The sequence below is a fragment of the Chiloscyllium plagiosum genome, chromosome 11 (assembly GCF_004010195.1).
Source record: "Chiloscyllium plagiosum isolate BGI_BamShark_2017 chromosome 11, ASM401019v2, whole genome shotgun sequence".
Taxonomy (NCBI): domain Eukaryota; kingdom Metazoa; phylum Chordata; class Chondrichthyes; order Orectolobiformes; family Hemiscylliidae; genus Chiloscyllium; species Chiloscyllium plagiosum.
Window position 1 is genome coordinate 3081548 of NC_057720.1, and position 21539 is coordinate 3103086.

The 21539-nt window shown below is 44.0% G+C and overlaps 2 protein-coding genes across 2 annotated transcripts in view; one reads left to right on the forward strand and one right to left on the reverse strand.

The window, feature by feature from the left end:
* Nucleotides 1-4566: 4566 nt before the first annotated feature.
* On the reverse strand, nucleotides 4567-21533 carry ccn1 (cellular communication network factor 1). The gene is made up of 6 exons (XM_043698579.1): nucleotides 21528-21533; nucleotides 7672-7867; nucleotides 6811-7024; nucleotides 6094-6447; nucleotides 5147-5319; nucleotides 4567-5022 (listed from the first exon to the last, which is right to left on the reverse strand). Exons 2-6 carry the CDS (start codon nucleotides 7720-7722, stop codon nucleotides 4720-4722), a joined length of 1095 nt encoding a protein of 364 aa, XP_043554514.1. The 5' UTR covers nucleotides 7723-7867; nucleotides 21528-21533; the 3' UTR covers nucleotides 4567-4719.
* ddah1 (dimethylarginine dimethylaminohydrolase 1) overlaps nucleotides 8004-21539 on the forward strand; it is a 131397-nt gene continuing 117861 nt past the window's right edge. Inside the window, exons 1-2 of the mRNA XM_043700070.1 lie at nucleotides 8004-8016; nucleotides 8723-8892. Of these exons, the coding sequence (XP_043556005.1) occupies nucleotides 8004-8016; nucleotides 8723-8892 (183 nt within the window). The remainder of the gene's footprint in view (nucleotides 8017-8722; nucleotides 8893-21539) is intronic.

The following is a 21539-nucleotide window of genomic DNA, read 5'->3' on the forward strand; positions in this document are numbered from 1 at the left end:
TTTGTGAGGTTTAGTCGGTGTGTTACTGGGATTAAATAGAAGTAATTGCTTGTGCCCAACTTGTGAAAGGAAACCTGCAAACTGGGAGACATTCCTCCCAGCTAATTCCTTTCAGTCCGACGCTTGGCTTGAATGGAGAAACTATTTAATGTTGTATAACGATTCAAAGCTTCCACTTGAATATATAAATCTTTGTCGGTGCCCAATCCAGGTTGCGATATGCAAAGCTTTCACAATTGGGATGAAATTTACAGGGTGTATTTTGAACAGGCTCTCCCACGTTTGGATTGTGTGTGAACATAATCAGCTAGGATTTTCCCTGACACGGGATCGATTCTCTGCTTTTTCTCTTTAAACTGAATTACTCCAGATATGAGAGTGTATCAGTGCAATGTTATACAGTCTATAGCCCTGAAAAGAGGCCCTTTAACCCAGCAGATCTGTGCTGGTCAAACACAGCCCCCTAACTTTCCCAGCACTTGGCCCATATCCTGTATGCCTTTGTGTAACAGTGCCCATCTAAACCCTGTGCTGCGGGTTTCTGCCTCTCTCACCCTTACAGGCAGGAAGTTCCAGATCCCGATCGCTGTCTGGGTGAAAACATTTACCCTCAAATCCCCCTCTAAACCTCCTGCCCTTTCCCTTAAATCCATGCCCCGGGTCACTGATCCCTCCAACAAGGGAGCGGTTCCTTCCTGTCTACCCTATCAATGCCCCTCATCACTTTCTCCAGCTCGATCATGTCTCCTCTCTGTCTCTTCTGCTCTTAGGTAAACAAGCCCAGTCTGTCCAATCTCTCTTCATCACTGAAACTCTCCAGCCCAGGCTACATCCTGGGAAATCTCCTCTGCACCCTCCCCAGTGCTATCACGTCCCTCTGACAATGTGTATTTTAGAACTGCATGAACCAATCTAGTGATGGCCTAACCAATGTTTCAAACACTTCCATCATCACCTCACTGTTCTTAGACCCCAGCCCTCAGCTAATAAAGACAAATATCCCATATGTCTTTTTACACAACATTGGTTTGGCCACTTTTGGAATTCTGTGTGTAATTCTGGTCTCCCTGTTATAGGAAAGATTTGTAAAACTTGAAACGGTTCCCTCTGAATCCTTGGTGCTACACAGGGTCCAACTGTTCATCATGTATTTCCTTGCCTTGTTTTTCCTGTCCAAGTGCATCACTTCAGACTTAGCCAGATTGAATTCCATTTACCACTGATCAACCCATTTGACCACATATATCCTCCTGTAATTTAAGGTTATCCTTCTCACTATTTGCCATCCTACCAATTTTCATTTCATCTGAGAACTTACTGATCAATCCACTTACATTCAAGTCTAAATCAATTAATTCAACTAAAAACTTACAAATACAATAAACACCAAGGGCCCCAACATTGATCCCTGCTGAAACCCATTAGACACAGGCTTCCAGTCACAAAAGTACCCCTTGACCATCACCTTTTGCTTCCAGCCATGCAGCCAATTCTGGATCCAATTAGCTAAATTTTCTTGGATCCCATGGGCTCTTACCATCACTATGGGTCTGTAATGAGTGACCTTATCAAAAGCTTTCTGAAATCCAAATAGAACAAATCAAATGCATTGCCCTCATCTACACACCTGGTTACCTCTTCAAAAAATTCACTCAAGTGGTCAGACATGACCTTCCCATGCTGAGTGTTGTTTATTAATTCCTGCCTCACCAAATGCAGATTAATTCTGTCACTGAGAATACGTTTCCCCACCACTAAGGTTAAGCTGACTGGTATGTAGTTTCCGGATTTATCTCATGTTCCTTTCTCAAATAATAGTAACACACTTGGCTGTCCTACAGTCCTCTGTCATCACACCTGTGGCTCGGGAGGAACTGAACCTTATGTCACTGGACTGGGTAATGATCTGGTACAAGTGTCTAAATCCCAGCATGGCAGACGAGGAGATTTGAATTCAATGAGTACCTGGAATTTTAAACATGCTAGTTTAATGATGACCATGAATCACTGTCAATTTTCATTTATCAATTTTCATTTTTTTAAAAAACCCACCCGATTCTCAAATGGGAATAAAAATGTGAAAATCTGCTGTCCTTACCTTATTTTCAAATTTACGTGTGGTAAATATTTCAAGTCTAAGATGAAGCTTTTTCAGAACTGGCCAAAGAAGTTCTGAAACATGAACTTGAAACCTCTGCCAGACCTGCTGAGTTTCTCCAACATTCTCTGTATGTTTTGGATTTCCAGTGTTTGACTTTCACCAGACCCACAGCCAATGTGGTTGACTCTTAAGTGCCCTCTGAACTGGCCAAGGAAGGGCAATTAGAGACTGGCACCAATGCTGGCTCAGTCACTGAAAGAAGAAAAAAAAAATGTGCAACTGCAATTCTGTCTTAGATTTGACTGAACTATTTTAGAACTGAAGGATGGTTCTAGTTAACCTTGGGGTGGGTTCACTGAAAGGTGACATTCAGGGGTGATGGTTTATGGATCCATCAGAATGTTCTTTCATTCCACTGGAATCTTTAAGCAGGTCCTTTAAGAATCATTTACATTTCTTGTTAAATATCTTCCTTGGGCTTGAGAGTCATAACATCCCTTCGTTTAGTCTCATTTCCTGCTTAAATCCACTTCACCTCTCAAGTATTCATCCCTTTTCTTCTAAGGGAGCAATTCACCAAAAGATCCTCAGACAGCATCTTCCAAATCCACCTCCAACTTCCATCTGGGAGGACAGGGGCAGCAGATATATGGGAACACCACCCCCTGCAAGTTCCCCTCCAAGCCACTCACCATCCTGACATGGAAATATAAGATCACAAGAGGTAGCATAAATAGGTCATTCGGCCCATCGAGTCTGCTGCACCATTCAATCATGGCCGATATGTTCCTCAACCCCACAGTCCTGTCTTCTCCCTGTAACCCCTGATCCCCTCAGTAATCAGGAACCTATCTCTGTTGCAAATACACATAATGACTTGGCCTCGACAGCCTTCTCCAGCAATGAGTTTGACAGATTCCCCACCCCCTAGCTGAGGAAATTCTCTATGCCTCAGATCTTAAGTGTTGTTGTATCAGTCTTGAGGCACTGCCTTCGGGTTCTAGTCTCTCCTCCTGGTAGAAACATCTTCTCCAACACATCTTCTCCACTTCCACTCTATCCAGGCCTCTAAGTATTGTGTAAGTTTCGATCAGATTCCACCCAATCCCTCCCCCCACTCCACCCCCTTCCTTCGAAAGACCATCAAGTACAGAACCCAGAGTCCTCGAACATTCCTCATTAGACACGGGGCCCAAACTGCTCACAATATTCCGAATGCAGTCTGAGCCCGCATCCCAGCACAGTGCTCAATGTGGGACAGTGTTTATCTTGATTAGCTACTATCACATAATATCTGACGTTTGTAAAGTTCAAGGGTGTTTGAACCGATGAGAGAGCTGATCTCACTTAGATCCCACACATGACTAATACCTGTTGTTACACTTTGAAACAGAACATACCCAGTCATCAGGTCCATAAATAAATTGTTTATTTTATTTTCTTTAAAAAAATTAAAATCTATGTACATTTCATTCCAGTATGACATTTTTCTTCTGTATCCAAATAGAATTTGCTACATTTTTGATAAATAATGCAACATTGGAAGGATATACTGCAGGTCTGGGTAATAACTGCTTCAGTTCGCTGTGCTATGCGGAGTAGACAGCTAAAGCCTTTACAGAGAGTTGCTTGTTAGCTGCCAGATGATGTGAGCTGTGTAGCTCACTTCAGGAAGTGATGTGACCCACGTAAAGGTTGCTAACCCACACCATTTCCTTGCTCAGGAACACCAACTAATTATTACATTTTCAATTACAACCATGTTTTCATTCAAGCACTTGATAAAAGACAATACACTGATAATGATACACGATAAGACATTATATAATAATACAAATATACAGTTGCTTTGTTACAAATAGAACAAAAGCTCACAGAAACTATGCTCCAAAATGAAGCTATCTCCTTGCTCCAACAAATTGAAGCTTTCGATTAACTTTGAGGGTCGACTCTTTCCCTCAGTCTTTAGCTGCCACATGGGCAATGCTGCACAGTGCATGTAGGTATAGCTACAGTATCACAACAAAACTCTCTGCCCGTGCCCTCCCATCCCTTTCCATGTCACTGCCAGTAAGACGTGGCAAAAGTTAGAATCCTACACAATGGCCCCTTCAAAACAATAAAGGAAACCCTCATCACATTCTCCAATGATATGTTGGAACTGATATGGCATTTAGTTGGGGAGATTCTAACCTGGGGCCAGTGCAAATCTTAAATTGTGCTGGTTATTCCCATAACCGTGACAAACCCTCTCTCACTTTCAAAGTGAAAGGAAGAATTATTCCATAAAGGCTGCCGCTTTAAGAGCTGGACAAAGTCAGAAGTCACGCAGCATCAGGTTATAGTCCAACACGTTTATCTGAAATCACAAGCTTTCAGAGCGCTGCTTCTTCACCACCTGACAATGGGGCAGCCCTCCAAAAGCTTGTAATTTCAGATAAACCTGTCGGACTATAACCTGGCGGGGTGTGACTCTGTCCTGCCCCCAGTCCAACACCGGCTCCTCCACATTGTGGTTGTAGGAGCTGAATGGCCTCCTCCCTTTTGCTTGCATCCCTTTTTCCCTAAGTCACACACCAATTGGTTTTTTCCTCTGCCCCCTCTCGCTACGCAGCATGTCAATCTAGGAATTTGTGAATGTCATTGTGCAACATAATGTAAGGATTGGACGCCTCGTTGTGGTGGGCGCAGTTGTAATGGCAACGACAGGATTGGATCATCATCATGTTCTTGGTGAAGGTCTCTCCATCGTCACAACGGAAGCGAACATGGACAGTCCGGGTCTGCTGAGGGGTGCAACACCGCCCATCGACACAGGAGCCACAGTACTTGGTACGGTATTTCTTCACACTGGCACAACCAGCATAGGTGAAGTGGACAGCAGCAGGGGATTTCCTGGTCCTGTAGCACTTCTTTCCCTTCTGTGATGGAGAGCAATAAGAGGAATGGAAGTGTAATTAGCAAGGATATGGACGCAATCAAAAGTGGATGCAAAAAAGAAATGTCGGGATCGCCTGATCGTTCAGCAGCAAGGGAGGGACTTACCTTCAGTTTGGGAAAGGTGACCTGTTTGCAGGGATGGATGTCACAGAGTCTGGTCTCCTTTCGAAGCTTACACTCAGGATTGTCATTGGTGACCCTTGTGGAGATGCCCGTCCCACAGGTCCTGGAGCACTGCGACCACTCCGTTGTCTGGACAAAACATTTGGCACTCCAGGCTGAGAAGAAAAATAACAAGGGCCATTCAGAAAAAACATTGCAGAGGAACAGCTCCATTTTCAATCAAGTCATCTCACAAAATATTCTTGCCAATTCGGTTATCATGCACAGTTCTGGTGGATGGTTTCTGGTTAACATCAGTGAGAAATCGACATGCAGCTGGGTTATTGGGAAGTAGCAGTTTCCACCTGTAACTTCCAGCAGCTTCTCTAAACCTCGCCATCTTTGTAAAGGAAGTGGGTCTCGCATGGCACCCGGTGATGACACCATTTCTACTGGGGTTTTCCAACTCTTTTTAATTGTAGTTTCCTGAAATGGGGCGATAGTTCAGGAAGGTCGTGGTTTAGTGTTTGCAGTAACAGTTGGGAACGCACCTGTTGAAAGGTGATCACCCGTCTGTAAACTGCAGCAAAGGGATAACCAGCCCTCAGACAGATCCGTGGGAGATAATAAAGTTATCTTTTGTGATGGCAAGCTGTGACGGAGCAACACAGCTATTGTTACATTCAACATTTACAATGGTGGCTCGTAAAAGCAGGGAACAAAGTAGGAAAGGTGATTGGCTCACGTGGTGAGCTGTTGCAATCAGAATTCGCTGAAATGCTTTTAGAAATGAATTCAATAATAACTTGCAACAGGATAAATATTTCAAGAGGAGAGGATCAGGTGGAAAGTGGGAAGATTGAGGATATTGCGATAACTGCGTCCAATAGCCAGTATCAGCAGGATGGGTCAAAAGGCTTCCTTCTATCCTGGGAGACTCTTTAACTTACCAGGTAGTCTCTTGAGGCCTTGTCGAATTAAGGAGAGCAGCCCATTGTTGTGGAGTGGCCCAGATTGCCAGGACTTGCCCATTGTCTCTTGGCTGAAGAGTTCGTCTGTGTCGTGGGCCTCTGCTCCTGCCTTGTTCCCATCACAGACCCATTTTTCACAGCACTGGCCTGACACCTTAACCAGCTGGGGGTTAGGGCAGCCCATGTTGGGCAGGGAGAGCTCCTGTGGACACAGTGGCACGCAGCCCACTGCTCCGTCGATACAGGTGCACTGATGCTTGCAGTTTGGTTGAAAGATCTCCCCATTCTGGTAGATTTTGCTGTTGTACTCACAAGGTCTTCCTTCAGACCGCGCTGTGAAAATAAACAGAAAGGTTTCCCTTTAATTATTAAAAGGGAAGAACTAATTGGAGAACAAATCCTATGTTTACAAGCTACATAGCTGAGGGATTTGTAAGCACCGGTCCGTGGAGGAATGCAGGAATTGAACAATGGATTACTCAGGAATCACTTTCCCCTCAAACATCCATACACAGTGAGTTACATTCCTGACTGCGGAACTCACAAGCCTAGCTGCCAACCAACAAGCAAAGAACAATAAAACATAACCAAACATGGCTTTAAAATATGACAAGAACTGCTTTCCATTTCAACTAATGGCAGGAGACATCCCGAGCAGTTTGAACACATTTTCACTGAGCCCCAGGAATCTCTTACCTCTGCAGATGCCCTGCTGAGCAATGGGACTGGCGCCGAAGTTGCACTGTAAGCCCTTGGTGTGGTCACAAGGCTGCAGCTTGCTGCAATCTTCATTGAGCTGCTTGGCACAAACACGGCAGCATCCACAGCCGTCCAGAGTCAGGCTGACCCCTGGGGCACAGCTGGGCACCTCCTGCGGGCACTGGCATTTTGGTGGGCAGGTTAACGTCGCCTGTGGGTTCAAGACAAAATTTGACAAATGCCCTCAGTCTCCAGCTCACAATAAAACCACAACGTGGCAAGGTACATTGTTAATAAAGACCCCCCTCATTCCCGCCCCCCCCACACACACACTCACAAACACACACATACTCACATACACTCACACATATCCCTTAACCACTGCCCAGAAGGAGCCCATTTGGCCCATTTTGTCAGCTGCTAGCTCTTTTTCTTCTCCCCTCTCCTGCATGAAGCTTCTGCCATTCTCAGAGTGACGCTGCTCAGCAGGGAGGCCATTTGACCCCTTGTGTCTGACCCAACTCCTTTTAAAAATGTCCCGAAGGGTTAGCCTGGGCTCTGAATGTGAAGCTGCCAGAGCTGCTGAGGTTCCTCTGTCTTTGCTTCACCGTTCCAGCGTCTGCAATCAGTTCCTTACCCTCCAGCCCTTTCTTTGACAGTTAGCCCCCAGTCCACCACCAAATAAAATTTAAATAAAACAAATATTTATCCAAAACCTTCATTTCTGAAACTTTGCAGTTCCCTCAGCCCAGTTGAGACATTAATTTTTTGAAATAGATTTCTCTAGTCAGCCAAGATGATTAACTTTTACAGATTTTCTAAATGAAATAACAGTAACAAGAGAAATAAGTTACTCACCTCAGCAAGGCAAACTGCGAAGATGGCAGCGAATGCTACAGACTGAAACATTTTAGGGAAAGGAGATCTGGAAAGATCAGTTGTGAGCACACACAAGCTGCTGTGACTCTTGTCCGTGTGTGTGTGTGTGTGAGGGGTTTCCTCTCCTTCCTCCTGGCTTGTCTCTGGATGTCTGTAAGCCCGGCTCTCTCTCTCTCTGTTGCTAGCTGCTTTGTGTAGAGACTGTCTGCAGGACTGCGCCTTTTATAAGCGGCTCTCTCTCTAGAGGCTGACGTTAGTCTGCTGTCTGGGACTGCACATCTTGTTTGATTTCAGGGTCAGGAATCCTAGGAATGTTTCTGGCGCGTTTTCTCAGACACCGCCCCAGCTAAAAAGAGAGAGAGAGAAACCAGTCAAACTCTCTCACCCCATTCCCATTAAAACAGAGCACAGCATTTAATCACATCCTCTTAAAGGGGGGAGGGGGTGGACCATACTTTGAAGTTTGCATCATGAAATATTTACAAATCATTTCGCCTTGACTTCAGAGAAGGGGGAAGTTTATGACTTTGAATTCCTAACCACTTTCTTCATCCTTCCTAAGTATTTCCAGATGGAATACGCACAGGCGACGTAACTTTGTTCCCATATTTGGTAGAATTCTTGACTTTTCCACATTTTTGAGCTGCCTGGTTACCACAAAGTATTGCTGTTATTCCCGAGACTGCATTTTTTTCATGATGCATATAAAAGGAACTGATTGATGTTTGCAGCAAGGCTCCAGTTTGAAAGATTGTTGTAATGTTGGAATAAAGGCACAAAATGTGAGAGTGGCGTGCCTGAGGGGAGAGGGGGAGAGGGTGGCAGACTAACATTGACACTGACAGAGCTCCTGTGTTTTATTCTCCCCTCCACACATACACAGAAGAAATGTGCTAAAACCAATCACCGTTACATCTGAATCAGAAGTGACATGATCCTGGAGAGATTTTAAAGAAAAACAAAATCATTTTTTTTATTATATATTTAGTCGTGAGGTAGTTCCAGGGCAGGTTTCTGGGACTTTAAGCAGAAATATTTCATGCGGTGGTTAACTTTTCCAAGAATGTTGTTTGGAGAAAGACCGTCCCAGAGCACAATCTGTCCCAGGAGTTGCTGGAGCAGTTTTGTTTTAACCTCAAGAGCCTGAGGCGAATCTCCAAGGCAGTGTGGATTGATGAGTCGGACCTGCATGCGGAAGGGGTAAGTGCTGGCTTTCCTCTTGCCTGAATGGGACAGGGGACAGAACACTGTTCAGCTCCAACCCAGGAACAGTAAGAGGCAAAACGCCCAGGACAGAAAGTGTACATCTCATGAGCAAACACCCTGTACATCATTCCAAGGAATCGAAGAGTTTCCGTGTGAAATGATACTGCATTGGTTTGTCTTTGTCTGAATCCTGGATATTTAGCATTTCCAGAAATACTTCTTATTTCAAAACAACTTTATTCACAAAAAGAAACTCTCTTTAAACATTGTCAAAGATGCAGTTCTGTTAAGTACTGTTGCATATCAAGTAAACAAACAGTCCATTGGACTTTGACTCTACCAAAAAACCAAATACCTCTCTTACATGTACAATAATGTGTTTTCCGTTAATGAGGGATGGGACTTGTTTATTGTATTACAATATTGGATTCCTCAGATGACACCCCCAGCTGGATTATCAATGTTACTTTTGTGCTGTTGTTGTGGGGAGAGGCATATTGATTCTGAACTCATTGAAATTACCTTCCTAACAGGCAAGAACAATGGCAGGAATGACCATATAAAGCAATCTGCATGCCCAGAGTGTCTCTGGGGAGACTTAGTGTCAGCTCATTTTGAGTTCGCTCTATCTTTATCCATTTCCTGCTGGAATCTAATTTTTTTTTGTTTTGATACATTTTTTTAGAAAAAAGATCCAACTTGTTTTTCACACCTAGTCAAATCCATTGTAAATTTCAGATGCTATTTTTCAAAAGGTTTCTGTGAATGAATTTTGGTTGTTATTGGATTCGATCTCATCAGTGTGTTCCTACAGCAGGAACATTTACAGAGCGTGGAAGTAAGTTTTATTTAAAAAGTAAAAACAATTTGTGGGGATGTGGGATCGCTGACAAAGACAAAATGTGTTACATGTTCCTAATTGCTCTGGACTTGTTTATAATATCTTCATTCATTCATGGGAACATGGGCATCATTGACTATTTATCCCTAATTGCCCAGAGGACAGTTAAGAACAAACAATTTGCTGAGGCCCTGGAATCATGTAGGCCAGACCAGAGAGATTTCTTTCCTAAAGGACATTAGTGACCAGATTTTTAAAAACTACTAACAATGGGTTTGTGGCGCAACAGTAGTGTGTCTGACTCCGGATCGGACGGTTGTGCGTTCAAATCACGTCGGACTCACTAAAGCCAAATTTCTAAGAGGGTGGCTCAGTGGTTAGTACTGCACCCTCAGAGTGTCAGGGACCTTGGGTGGCTTCCTGACTCAAGTGACTGTCTGTGTGGAGTTTGCACATGCTGCGTGGGTTTCCTCTGGGTTCTCCAGTCTCCTCCCATAATCTAAAGGTGCCCAGATTGGGTAAATTGTCCGTGGTGCATTAGTCAGGAGTAAATGGGTGTGGGCTTTTGGGCCGAAGGGCCTGTTTCCATACTGTAGGGAATCTAACCTAAAACAAAATTGACAATAGCCAGGATTCTTAATTCCAGGGTTTTATTGAACTCAATTCCACCATCTTCCACTGCACGATTCAAACTCAGGTCCCTAGAACATGATTTGAGTCCCTGGGTTAATAGTCAAGTACTGATACCAGGAAGCTGTCACCTCCCTTTGCTAAAATTAAAATTTAAACAATTTGAGCACACCAAGCCAGTCCTCTGGATTTTATCCAATCAGGGATTAAGAGCTCCTCACCCATGATTGGCCATCTGTTAGACATGCCTAAAACTCAGACCCAAATCCCGAGCAGACTCATTCACGTCAGCCTCCAACAAACAAGCAGCCCTCTTGATAGTGGCATCTGTGCCACCCTATACCCATCCATATAGCATAATCCTGAGAGGATGTTTCTCCTCATGGGAGGGTCTAGGACCAGAGGGTACAGTCTCAGAAGAAAGGGGCACTGTTTAAGACTGAGATGAGGAAGAATTTGCTCTCTGAGGGTTGTGAGTCTCTGGAACTCCTTGCTCCAGGGAGTTGTGGAGGCAGAGTCCTGGAATATATTTAAGGGCTGAGATGGATAGCTTGGGGAATCAAGGGTTACAGGGAAACAGCAGGAAAGTGGACATAAAGAATGTTGGATTAGCCACTATACTATTGAATGAGCAGGCTTGAGGGGCTGAACGGCCGACTCCTGTTCCAACTTCCAATGGTCTGATGTCTGTAACAGATTGATTAAATGTATCTACCTCTGTGTGGAGGAGCCAGTGTTGGACTGGGGTGGACAAAGTTAAAAATCGCACAACACCAGGTTATAGTCCAACAGGTTTATTTGGAAGCACTAGCTTTCGGAGCGCTGCTCCTTCAACAGGTTTTCATCACCACCTGATGAAGGAGCAGCGCTCCGAAAGCTAGTGCTTCCAAATAAACCTGTTGGACTATAACCTGGTTTTGTGTGATTTTTAACTATATCTACCACAAGCAGCCACTAGGGGCCACTCATCCACCACTCACAGCCAGAGAGGTCTTGTCACCCAGACATATGCACTCACGCAGACACTTACTAAATAAATATTTGCATTTATAAAAACTCTTGCATTTCTATAGCCCCTTTTATGACCTCATGACATAGAATCATAGACTTATACAGTACGGAAACAGACCTTTCAATCCAACTAATCTAGAATTATCATTCACCAGAACTTGAACAGGATTGGCCACATAAACACAGTGGCTACAAGAGCTGGTCAGAGGCTTGGAATCCTGCAGCGAGTAACTCACCTCCTGACTCCCCAATGCCTGTCCACCATCTACAAGGCACAAGTCAGGAGTGTGATGGGATACTCCCCACTTGCCTGGATGGGTTCAGCTCCAACAACACTCAAGAAGCTTGACACCATCCAGGATAAAGCACCCACTTGATTGGCACCACATCCACTCCCTCCACCACCGACGTTCAGTAGTAGCAGTGCGTACTAGCTACAAGATGTACTGCAGAAATTCACCAAAAATCCTCAGACAGCATCTTCCAAACCCATGAACACTTCTATCTAGAAGGATAATGGCAGCAGATACCACCCCCTGCAAGTTCCCCTCCAAACCACTCACCATCCTGACTTGGAAATATATTGCCATTCCTTCACTGTCACTGGGTCAAAATCCTAGAATTCCCTCCCGAAGGGCATTGTGGGTCAACCAATGGACCGCAGCAATTCAAGAAGGCAGCTCACTTCCACCTTCTCAAGGGGCAACTAGGGACAGGCAATAATAGACAATAGACAATAGGTGCAGGAGTAGGCCATTCTGCCCTTCGAGCCTGCACTACCATTCATTATGATCATGGCTGATCATCCTCAATCAGTAAATTGCTTCTTTAATCTCACAAAGGCCAATGTCCACCTTTTTGAGTTGTCAAACACAAGCTGAACATGGGACTCCATGTAAAATTTAATCAATACTGTCTATAACTTGAGCATCACCTCTACCGCGTTGTATTCCTGTTTTCTTGAGAAACAGCACAAGTAGTATGATGTGACACCTGCGATCTCTATTCTCCCTCACAGTCTAACCTTTCCCTGCTCAGTCATGCCTCTCCCCACCAATCTATAGTACAAAACTCATCACTTATCCACCTCTCTCTTCAATTCCGTAAAACCACATTATTTTATTTTTCTTTATTGATGGTTTGTGTCTGAAACTAGGAAAATGATAAATTAAACAAAGAACAACAGGTGCTGAAGATATGAAACCAACAAAAACAGAAACTCAGCAAGCCTAACAGAGTGTGTGAAAAGAAAACAGTGTTTACAGATCGAATCCAGTGATCCCTTATCGGGAAAGGATACTGACTTAAACCAAGGAAGCCGTGCAAGTTGCTGGAACTCATGCTGAGTTGTGTTTACACTGCTGCCTCACTCAAGCATGATGTGGAGGTGCCAGTGTTAGACTGGGGTGGAGATAGTCAGAAATCGAACAACACCAAGCTATAGTCCAATAGGTTTATTTGAAATCACAAGCTTTTGGAGTGCTGCCCCTTCATTACCTGACAAAGGAGCAGTGCTCCAAAAGCTTGTGATTTCAAATAAACCTGTTGGACTATAGTCTGATGTTGTGTGACTTTTAGAACATAGAACATAGAACAATACAGCGCAGAACAGGCCCTTCGACCCTCAATGTTGCGCCGACCTGTGAACTATTCTCAGCTCGTCCCCCCACACTATCCCAAAATCATCCATGTGCTTATCTAAGAATTGTTTAAATCTCCCTAACGTGGCTGAGTTGACTACATTAGCAGGTAGGACATTCCACCTTCTTACCACTCTCTGCGTGCTCAAGCAGTGGGGAATGATTACTGGACTTATTGGCACAGTGAGTGAGTGAGTGTGTGTTTGGGGAAGTTTTGCCCAGAGACAGCTGATTGATTGTTTGTTTCAATCAGGACCAGTTATGAGTTAGGAATGTTCAACACGTCACTCTCTGATAGGCTACTGGGCAGTGGGGGCCACCTATGTGTTAGCAATATAGCAGCAAATCGCCTCTAGATGCGAAAAACACAACACCCTCTCACCATGTGGAGAAGTCAATGGGAATTGGAGGTTAGCTTGCTATTCTCACTCACCAGCTGCTTAAAAGCTGCTGACTTTACCAAGTGGATGAGAAACTGAACATGAGTGCACCACCCACCCTGTGCGTGTAGTGCAGAGCAAAGGGGACTTGGAACAAACAAGGTCCGTGAGTCTCGCCCATGTCCACAGAACCGCCTGTCCGTCCCTCTAACTAGAGAGTCCCCTATAACTAGCGCTCTCCTCCTCTCCCCCTTTCCCTTCTGAGTCTCAGAGCCACAGACCCCTTCACTGCAGCTTACACCTGCAACGCTGGGTGAGTATTTATACTCACAGTTCTCCTTCCCGGCTGCCCCTCTGTTTGCCGTCACTTCCTCTGCTGCTCCCGCTCTTTTTGTGAAGAGAGAATAAAAAACACCATGTGGAGAAGTCAATGGGAATTGGAGATTAGCTTGCTATTCTCACTCACCAGCTGCTTAAAAGCTGCTGTCTTTACCAAGTGGATGAGAAACTGAACATGAGTGCACCACCCACCCTGTGCGTGTAGCGCAGAGCAAAGGGGACTTGGAACAAACAAGGTCAGAGATCAGGACTGAGAAGAAGCAAAAGGACATCTTGTTGAATTCTGCAGCTGGTGCCATTGAACTGTGTTCCCCGAACATTTTTGTCTCTACCCATAAAGTCTTTTTTTGTTGATGTCTGTGTTTGTTGGCACGTGTGTGTGAAGGATTTAAGTAGGGGTGCAGTTTAAGTTAGTCTGAGGTTAGAACTGATTTAATTTGCAATAAAGAGTAGTTTGTCATTAAGTTCAGAAATCTGGTCAGTGATTTCTGTCAACCTAAGTTCACCACACAGGAAAATTGGGGGCTTTGATCATTTCAGAGTCATAGAGATGTACAGCATGGAAACAGACCTTTCAGTCCAACTCGTCCATACCGACCAGATATCCTAAATTAATCTAGTCCCATTTGCCAGCTTTTGGCCCATATCTCTCTAAACCCTCCTATTCAGGTACCCATCCAGATGTCTTTTAAATTAAATCTTTAATTTTTGTGATGTTCCTGGGGCAGAATCAAGCATCAGCACACTCTCCCGAGTGGGTCATGATGAGCAAATAGGGTCCATTGCCACAATTGTTTGAGAACAAAGACAATGAAGATATGGGTATGAAGTTAATAAGTGGACAAAGGATTCAAAGAACAATAAGGTTTTGTATTGTATAAAAACAAAATGGCATGGGAAACTGCTAAGGTCTTCCTGCAGGTGGCAGAGGTGTTCCTGAGCCACTCACACAAGATCACAAAGTCAAGTTAATAAAATGCTGGAGATCCCATCTGGTCAGGCACATCTGGAGTCATCTAGACTCTAAACATTACCTTGCTGTCTCTCCATGGATGCTGTCTGACCCCCTGTGATCTCCAGCATTTGTTTTCGGTACAGATTCCAGCATCTGCAGTCATCTGCTCCGACATAGTCAGGTTAACTGAACTGATAAGTAAATTGCAATTGGAATTTCCTTCCAGAGCTAAGAAGGCAAACGCAGTTTAGGGTTTCTTGGAAGTGCAGAAGGAACTGGGGACGCTGAGTAGTGAAATATCTGAAGCAGCGGATATTGATTTAAAATTAAAGAAATGTGAGCATAAAGAAATTATGAAAAAAACTGGAGTTGAAATCCCAAAGGGCAGGAAAAGATATGGAAAGTCCATTGGAATTAAATTGAAGAGAAATGGAATGGGGAAGACTTAAACTAGAGATACAAGGAAGAGAGAAAAAGGGCAGATTTTAAGCTTAAAATGGTGCAGGCATTAAAGGGCACCTCAGAAGCCAAAGAGAATTTTGATGTGGAAAGTCTTAGTCATAATCTCAAATGCAGAAAGGAAATGTTTATGCTTGTACAGGGCACAATTTGAGGAACACGATGTTGATTTGAGGAAATTGTGACTCAAATGAAGTAAAAAAGAAAAGCTAGGCACAGCCCACACAGAGTCATAGAGACGTACAGCCTGGAAACAGACCCTTCGGTCCAACCCGTCCATGCCAACCAGATATCACAGCCCAATCTAGTCCCACCTGCCAGTACCCGGCCCATATCCCCCTAAACCCTTCCTATTCACATGCCCATCCAGATACCTTTTAAATGTTGTAATTGTACCAGCCTCCACCACTTCCTCCAGCAGCTCATTCCATACACGCACCACCCTCTGCGTGAAAACGTTGCCCCTTAGGTCCCTTTTATAAATTTCCTTTCTCACCTTAAACCTATGCCCTCTGGTTCTGGACTCCCCCACTCTGGGGAAAAGACCTTGTCTATTTACCCTTTCCATGCCCCACATAATTTTGTAAACCTCTATAAGGTCACCCCTCAGCCTCTGACGCTCCAGGGAAAACATCCCCAGCCTGTTCCGTCTCTCTCTATAGCTCAAATCCTCCAACCCTGGCAACATCCTCGTAAATGTTTTCTGAACCCTTTCAAGTTTCACAACATCCTTCCGACAGGAAGGAGACCAGAATTATATGCAATATTTCAAAAGTGGCGAAACCAATGTCCTGTACAGCTGCAACATGACCTCCTGACCCCTGTACTCAATACTCTGACCAATTAAAGGAAGCATACTAAACATCGTCTTCACTATCCTGTCATCTGTGACTCCACTTTCAAGGAGCTGTGAACCTGCGCTCCAGGATCTCTTTGTTCAGCAACACTCCCCAGAACCTTAACATTAAGTGTATAAGTCCTGCTAAGATTTGCCTTTCCAAAATGCAGTACCAGAGAAAGTTGACATGAAATCTAGACGTTTCCATTGATGATGGCACTGTGAATAAAGGCCAGTCTGGGTGCATATGCTCAAAATAATTGAAATAAACTCTCAACATTCAATATAACAGAAAATTCTCGAAATGCCCAGCTGGCCCGACAATATCTTTGGAGACAGAACCAGCATTAGTGTTTTCCGAAGACCATAAGAAACAGGAACAGGAGTAGGCCATTCTGGCCCTTCGAGCCTGCTCCACCATTCAGTAGGATCATTGCTGATCCGACATTCCCCACGTCCACTTTCCTGTCCTTTCCCCGTAACCCTTGATTCCCCGACTGACCAAGAATCTATCTCTCTCCACCTGAAATATACAAAAGGACTCCGTCCCCACTGCTCTCTGTGACAAAGAGTTAAATGACAACCCTCTGAGGGAAGAAATTCCTCCTCAGCTCAGTCTTAAATTGGTGCCCCTTTATTCTGAGTCTGTGCCCTCTGGTCCTAGACTCTCTCCCGTGAGGGGAAACATCCTCTCAGCATTGACCCTGTCAAACTCCTTAAGAATCCGAGAGGTTTCAGTGAGATCACCTCATATTCTTCGAAATTCCAGTGAGTAGCGTCCCCACCTGTTTAGCCTTTGTTCATAAGACAATCCTTCCATACCAGGGATCATTCCCATTAACTTTTTCTGGACTGCGTCTATGAAAGTTTGTCTTTCCTTAAATAAGGGGACCACCACAGCGCACAGTTCTCCATGTGTGGTCTCACCAGCACTTGGAGTTATTGTCCTAGCATTGGAGGGCACAAAAACAAACCCTCTGGTTCAACTCACTCACGCCGACCAGATATCCTAAATTAATTTAGACCTGTCAATAATGATCAATATCTCTTACTAAAAGGTTTCTATCCCTCTCACAACCTGTCTTTCCATTTATTTTTGTGTTATCTGCAAATTTGTCTACATTACATCCGCTTCCTTCCTCCAAGTCATTAATATTGTAAACGGAGGTGTAGTTTCAGCACTGATCCTTGTGGAACCCCTTGAGACACAGGTCACCAACCTGAAAAAGAATTCCTTCTCTCCACTTGCTGGTTCCTGCCCATGACCCAATTCTCTAACCATGCCAATATGCTACCTCCAACGCTGTAGACTGTTATTTTATGACACCATCTGGATGTCCAAATACAGCACATTGACTGGTTCCCCTCTATCACTCTGGTTGAGACGTCCTCAAAAAACTCTGATAAATTAGTCAGACATAATTTCCTTTTCATAAAGCCATGCTGACTCTGATCGATTAGATCATGATTTTTCAAATGTTATTACTTCCTTAATAATTGATTCCAATACTTTTCCAGCAATAGACATTAGGCTAATTGGCTATAGTTTCCCACATTTTGTTCTCTTCCTTTTTGAATAGGGGTGTCATTTCAGCAGCTTTCCAATCCTTTGGAAATTTATAAGCAATGCACCCACTAACTCTGTAGATATTTCTTTTAGAATCATGGGATGTAAGGCACTGGGGCCAGGGAATGTGGCTGTCTTTGGCCCCATTAGTTTGTCTAATCTGACTTCTCTTGTGATGCCAATGGTAACTTAATTCCTCATCCGTATGCTCAGTGTGAATGGAATGTTTGAAGTATCTTTCACCACAAAGGCTGATGAAAGATATCTGTTTCATGCCTCGGCCATTTTCTTGTTCCCCAAAACTGTCTCCCCAGATTCATTTTCTAAGGACCCTAAGTTCACTTTGACCTTTCTCTTCCTTTTCATATATTTAAAGAAGCTCTTACTGACAGGTTTTGTCTTCCTTGCTAGTTTGCACTCATTGGTTATTTTCTTTGTCTTTCTTACCTTTTTACTCTTCCTTTGCTTAATTCTGAGTTTCACCTTCCTTATGCTTTTCCTTTCTACTCAATGCTATCCTTAACTTCCTTGGTTAACATGGCTGTATCATTCTTTTCTTCGAATCGTTCCTCCTTACTGGGATATATGTTCGCTGAGAGTCATGAATTACCTCCTTAAATATCTGTCATTCCTGCTAATCTTAGTTAACTCTATCCTCATTCCATTAGAAGTCCCTTTATTTATGTTAAACACATTTGTTTCTGACTTAACATTCTCACTCTTGAGCTTTCTCAAACTGAATATTAATGTCTGTCATGTTATGATCACTACTTCTTAGAGGATCTTTAATCTGGTTTCATCACACTGTGAGCACATAGAGAGGGGTAAACTTTTAACCAGCTGGTAAAGTATTCTCGATTTCCAACATCTGTGGTGTTGGCTTTCCCTTTAACTTTGCAAACTGCTGAACTGCTCTTAATACAGTGATTCCTTTCCAAACCAGACCCCGTCCTACACTGGAGCTCTGGGTTGCACCAGAATCAAAGTCCACTCTTCCAACCTGATGGCATTCTGCTACTTCTGCACTCGGATCAGAATCTGACTCTGCAACTGAGTGTAACTACAACAAGGAGCGAGCTTCACAAATAATTGCCAGTCAGCTTCTTCCAGAGAGTTCACCACTGCCCCTTACCTGAACAGGGTGCAGATCAGAATATTTCTCTCCAGACCTGAAATCATTCTGAACTTTACTGCCCTGATCCCACCACACTCTGGATCCTGTCCCTTCATTACCCCCATGTTTCCTGACCTGCGTATGCAGCTGGTTAAGTTGCATCTCAGTTTTAAAGTTCTCGGTCTTGTTTACAAACCCCACCGTGGTCTCTCCCTTGCTGAGCTCTGTAATCTGCTCTAGCTCCACCTGCTTGTAAGGTTTCCATGTTCTTCCAATTCCAGCCTCTTGGCCATCCCAATTTGAAAGACTCATGAACAGTTTTCCCTTCAGCTGCCTGCGCCCTGTGCTCTGCAATCCCCTTCCTAAACCTCTCCAACTTTGAACATTAATTAAAACCACCCACTGTCCTTTTGTTCATCCTGGCGTAATGTCTCCTTACATAGAGTCATACAGCATGGAAACAGACCCTTCAGTCCAACCAGTCCATGCTGAACGTAATCCCAAATTAAACTAGTCCCACCTGCCTAGTCCTGGGCCATATCCCTCCAAACCTTTCCGATTCATATCCCCACCTAAGTGTTTTTTAAATGTGGCAATTGTACCCATATACACCACTTTCTCAGGAAGTTCATTGCACACGTGAACCACCCTCTGTGTAAACAAATTGCCCTTCATATCTTTTTAAACTCTCTCTCCTCTCATAATAATATGCTCCCGAGTCATGAAATCCCTCCTCCGATGGAAAAGACAACCACCATTAACTCTATCTAAACATCTATCAGGTCGCCTCTCGACCTCCTACGCTCCAGTGAAGAAAGTCCCAGCCTATCTAGGCTTTCCTTAAAGCTCAAACCTTCCATACCTGGCACCATCCTGGTAAATCTCTTCTGACTCGCTCCACCTGAATAATATCCTCCCCATATGTCACGTCTTACTCTATGATGCCTCGGTTCAGTGTTAATATTCTAAGACCCTGTGTAAATTGAGACTGATTTCGATTCTCGCCATGTGCAATGTTAACAGCTCCAAGCTAGAGTGGTAAGAGAAACATCATCTAAGGCCTCAGTGCTTGGGAAATGTTAAAGGAAACTCATGTAGCAATGCTCAGTGTCAAACTCAGTGAAGTGACAGCTAAATCGCAGTGGGTCTCAGACTGAAGCAAAACATTCAGCAACCAGGCCTCAGCTAGTTTTGTCACTGAATCTACAAGGTTTCATGTTCAGTTCTCCACAGAATCATCGACACACAGCACTGAGCCCTTCAGCCCAGTGCATCTGTGCTCATCAAAAACAACCACCTAGCTATTGGATGTAAGCTTGCTCGCTGAGCTGGAAGGTTCGTTTTTAGACGTTTCGTCACCATACTAGGTAACATCATCAGTGAGCCTCTGGTGAAGCACTGGTGGTATGTCCCACTTTTTATTTATGTGTTTAGATTTCCTTGGGTTGGCGATGCCACTTCCTGTGTTGGTGATGTCATTTCCTGTTGTTTTTCTCAGAGAGAGGTAGTTAGGATCCAAATCGATGTGTTTGTTGTTCAAAATTAAAAAACACACAACGCCAGGTTATAGTCCAACAGGTTTATTTGGGAGCATTAACTTTCGGAGCGTTGCTCCTTTATCAGCAACAATTGCTGTAAATTCTGTGATCTTATACTCCACAACCATCTGATGAAGGAGCAGCGCTACGAAAGCTAGTGCTTCCAATTAAACCTGTTGGACTATAACCTGGTGTTGTGTGATTTTTAACTTTGCCCACCCCAGTCCGACACTGGTACCTTAAAATCATGATGCGTTTGTTGATAGAGTTCCGCTTGGAATGCCATGCTTCTAGGAATTCTCGTGCATGGATGCATTGTCCCAGTCAACCTAACTACGCTTATCCCACTCCAGAATTTGAGCACGAAGATCAAATGTTTGTTATTGAGATGGGAGGGAGGGAGGGATAGAAAAGATACCAAAGACCATTTCTGTTTTGGATGCATGTAAATGGCATGGATATTGGAAGGTCGTGTAAAATTTCACAACTTGCTGATGATACCAACTTTGTGGGTATAACAGATAGTGAGGATGTCATGAATATCATGCAACAGGATGTTAGATACAATGAGCAGACACGTAGCAGAAGGAATTTAATACAGAGAGCTGGGATGTAATACATTTTTGGAGAAGGGATGGGAAGAGGCAAATAGACTCAATGGCACAATTCTAAAGAGCAACCCGAGGGTTCAGGTGTATCAATCTTTGAAGGTGGCAAAGGCGGGAGAGTAAGGAGGTGAGTTACTGGGTCCAGGATTCCTTGCCTCTGACCTGCTCTTATAGGCACTGTATTAACATGGCTGGTGCTGTCCAGCAGAGTAACACCTTTATTTTAAAATACTAATCTTTGTTTAAAATCCCTCTGTATCTGTGCCCTGACCCCAGTGCACAGCAAATCCGAGGCAAAAGTGAGGACTGCAGATACTGGAAACCAGAGTTTGGATCAGAGTAGTGCTGGAAAAGCACAACAGGTCAGGCAGCATCTGAGGAGCAGGAAAATCGATGTTTCGGTCAAAAGCCCTTCATCAGGAATGCACAACAAACCCTATCCCTTTACCCCTTCTGTGCATTCTGGTTTATGGTATAGGAAACTGGTTAAGTTGCACTTGATTTGAAAATTCTCAATCATCTTTCCAAACCCCTCCCTGGTTGCTCCCCGGCTGAACTCTGTAATCTCCTCCAGCTCTGGCATCTTCTGAGATTGTTGCATGCTTCTAATTCCAACCTTTTGAACACTCCCCATCATAATCACTGACATATCGCAAGAATGCTGCTGCCTGGACCCTGAGCTATGCAACTCTTTCCCAAAAACTCTCACCTCTCTCTCGCT

Coding starts and splice junctions, on each gene's coding strand:
- ccn1 (XM_043698579.1), bottom strand. CDS start 7,722: ATGTTTCAGTCTGTAGCATTCGCTGCCATCTTCGCAGTTTGCCTTGCT. Junction 5,320..6,093: donor AGGCCTCAAGAGACTACCTG/GTAAGTTAAAGA, acceptor TTTTCTTCTCAG/CCTGGAGTGCCAAATGTTTT. Junction 5,023..5,146: donor TCACCTTTCCCAAACTGAAG/GTAAGTCCCTCC, acceptor TCTCCATCACAG/AAGGGAAAGAAGTGCTACAG.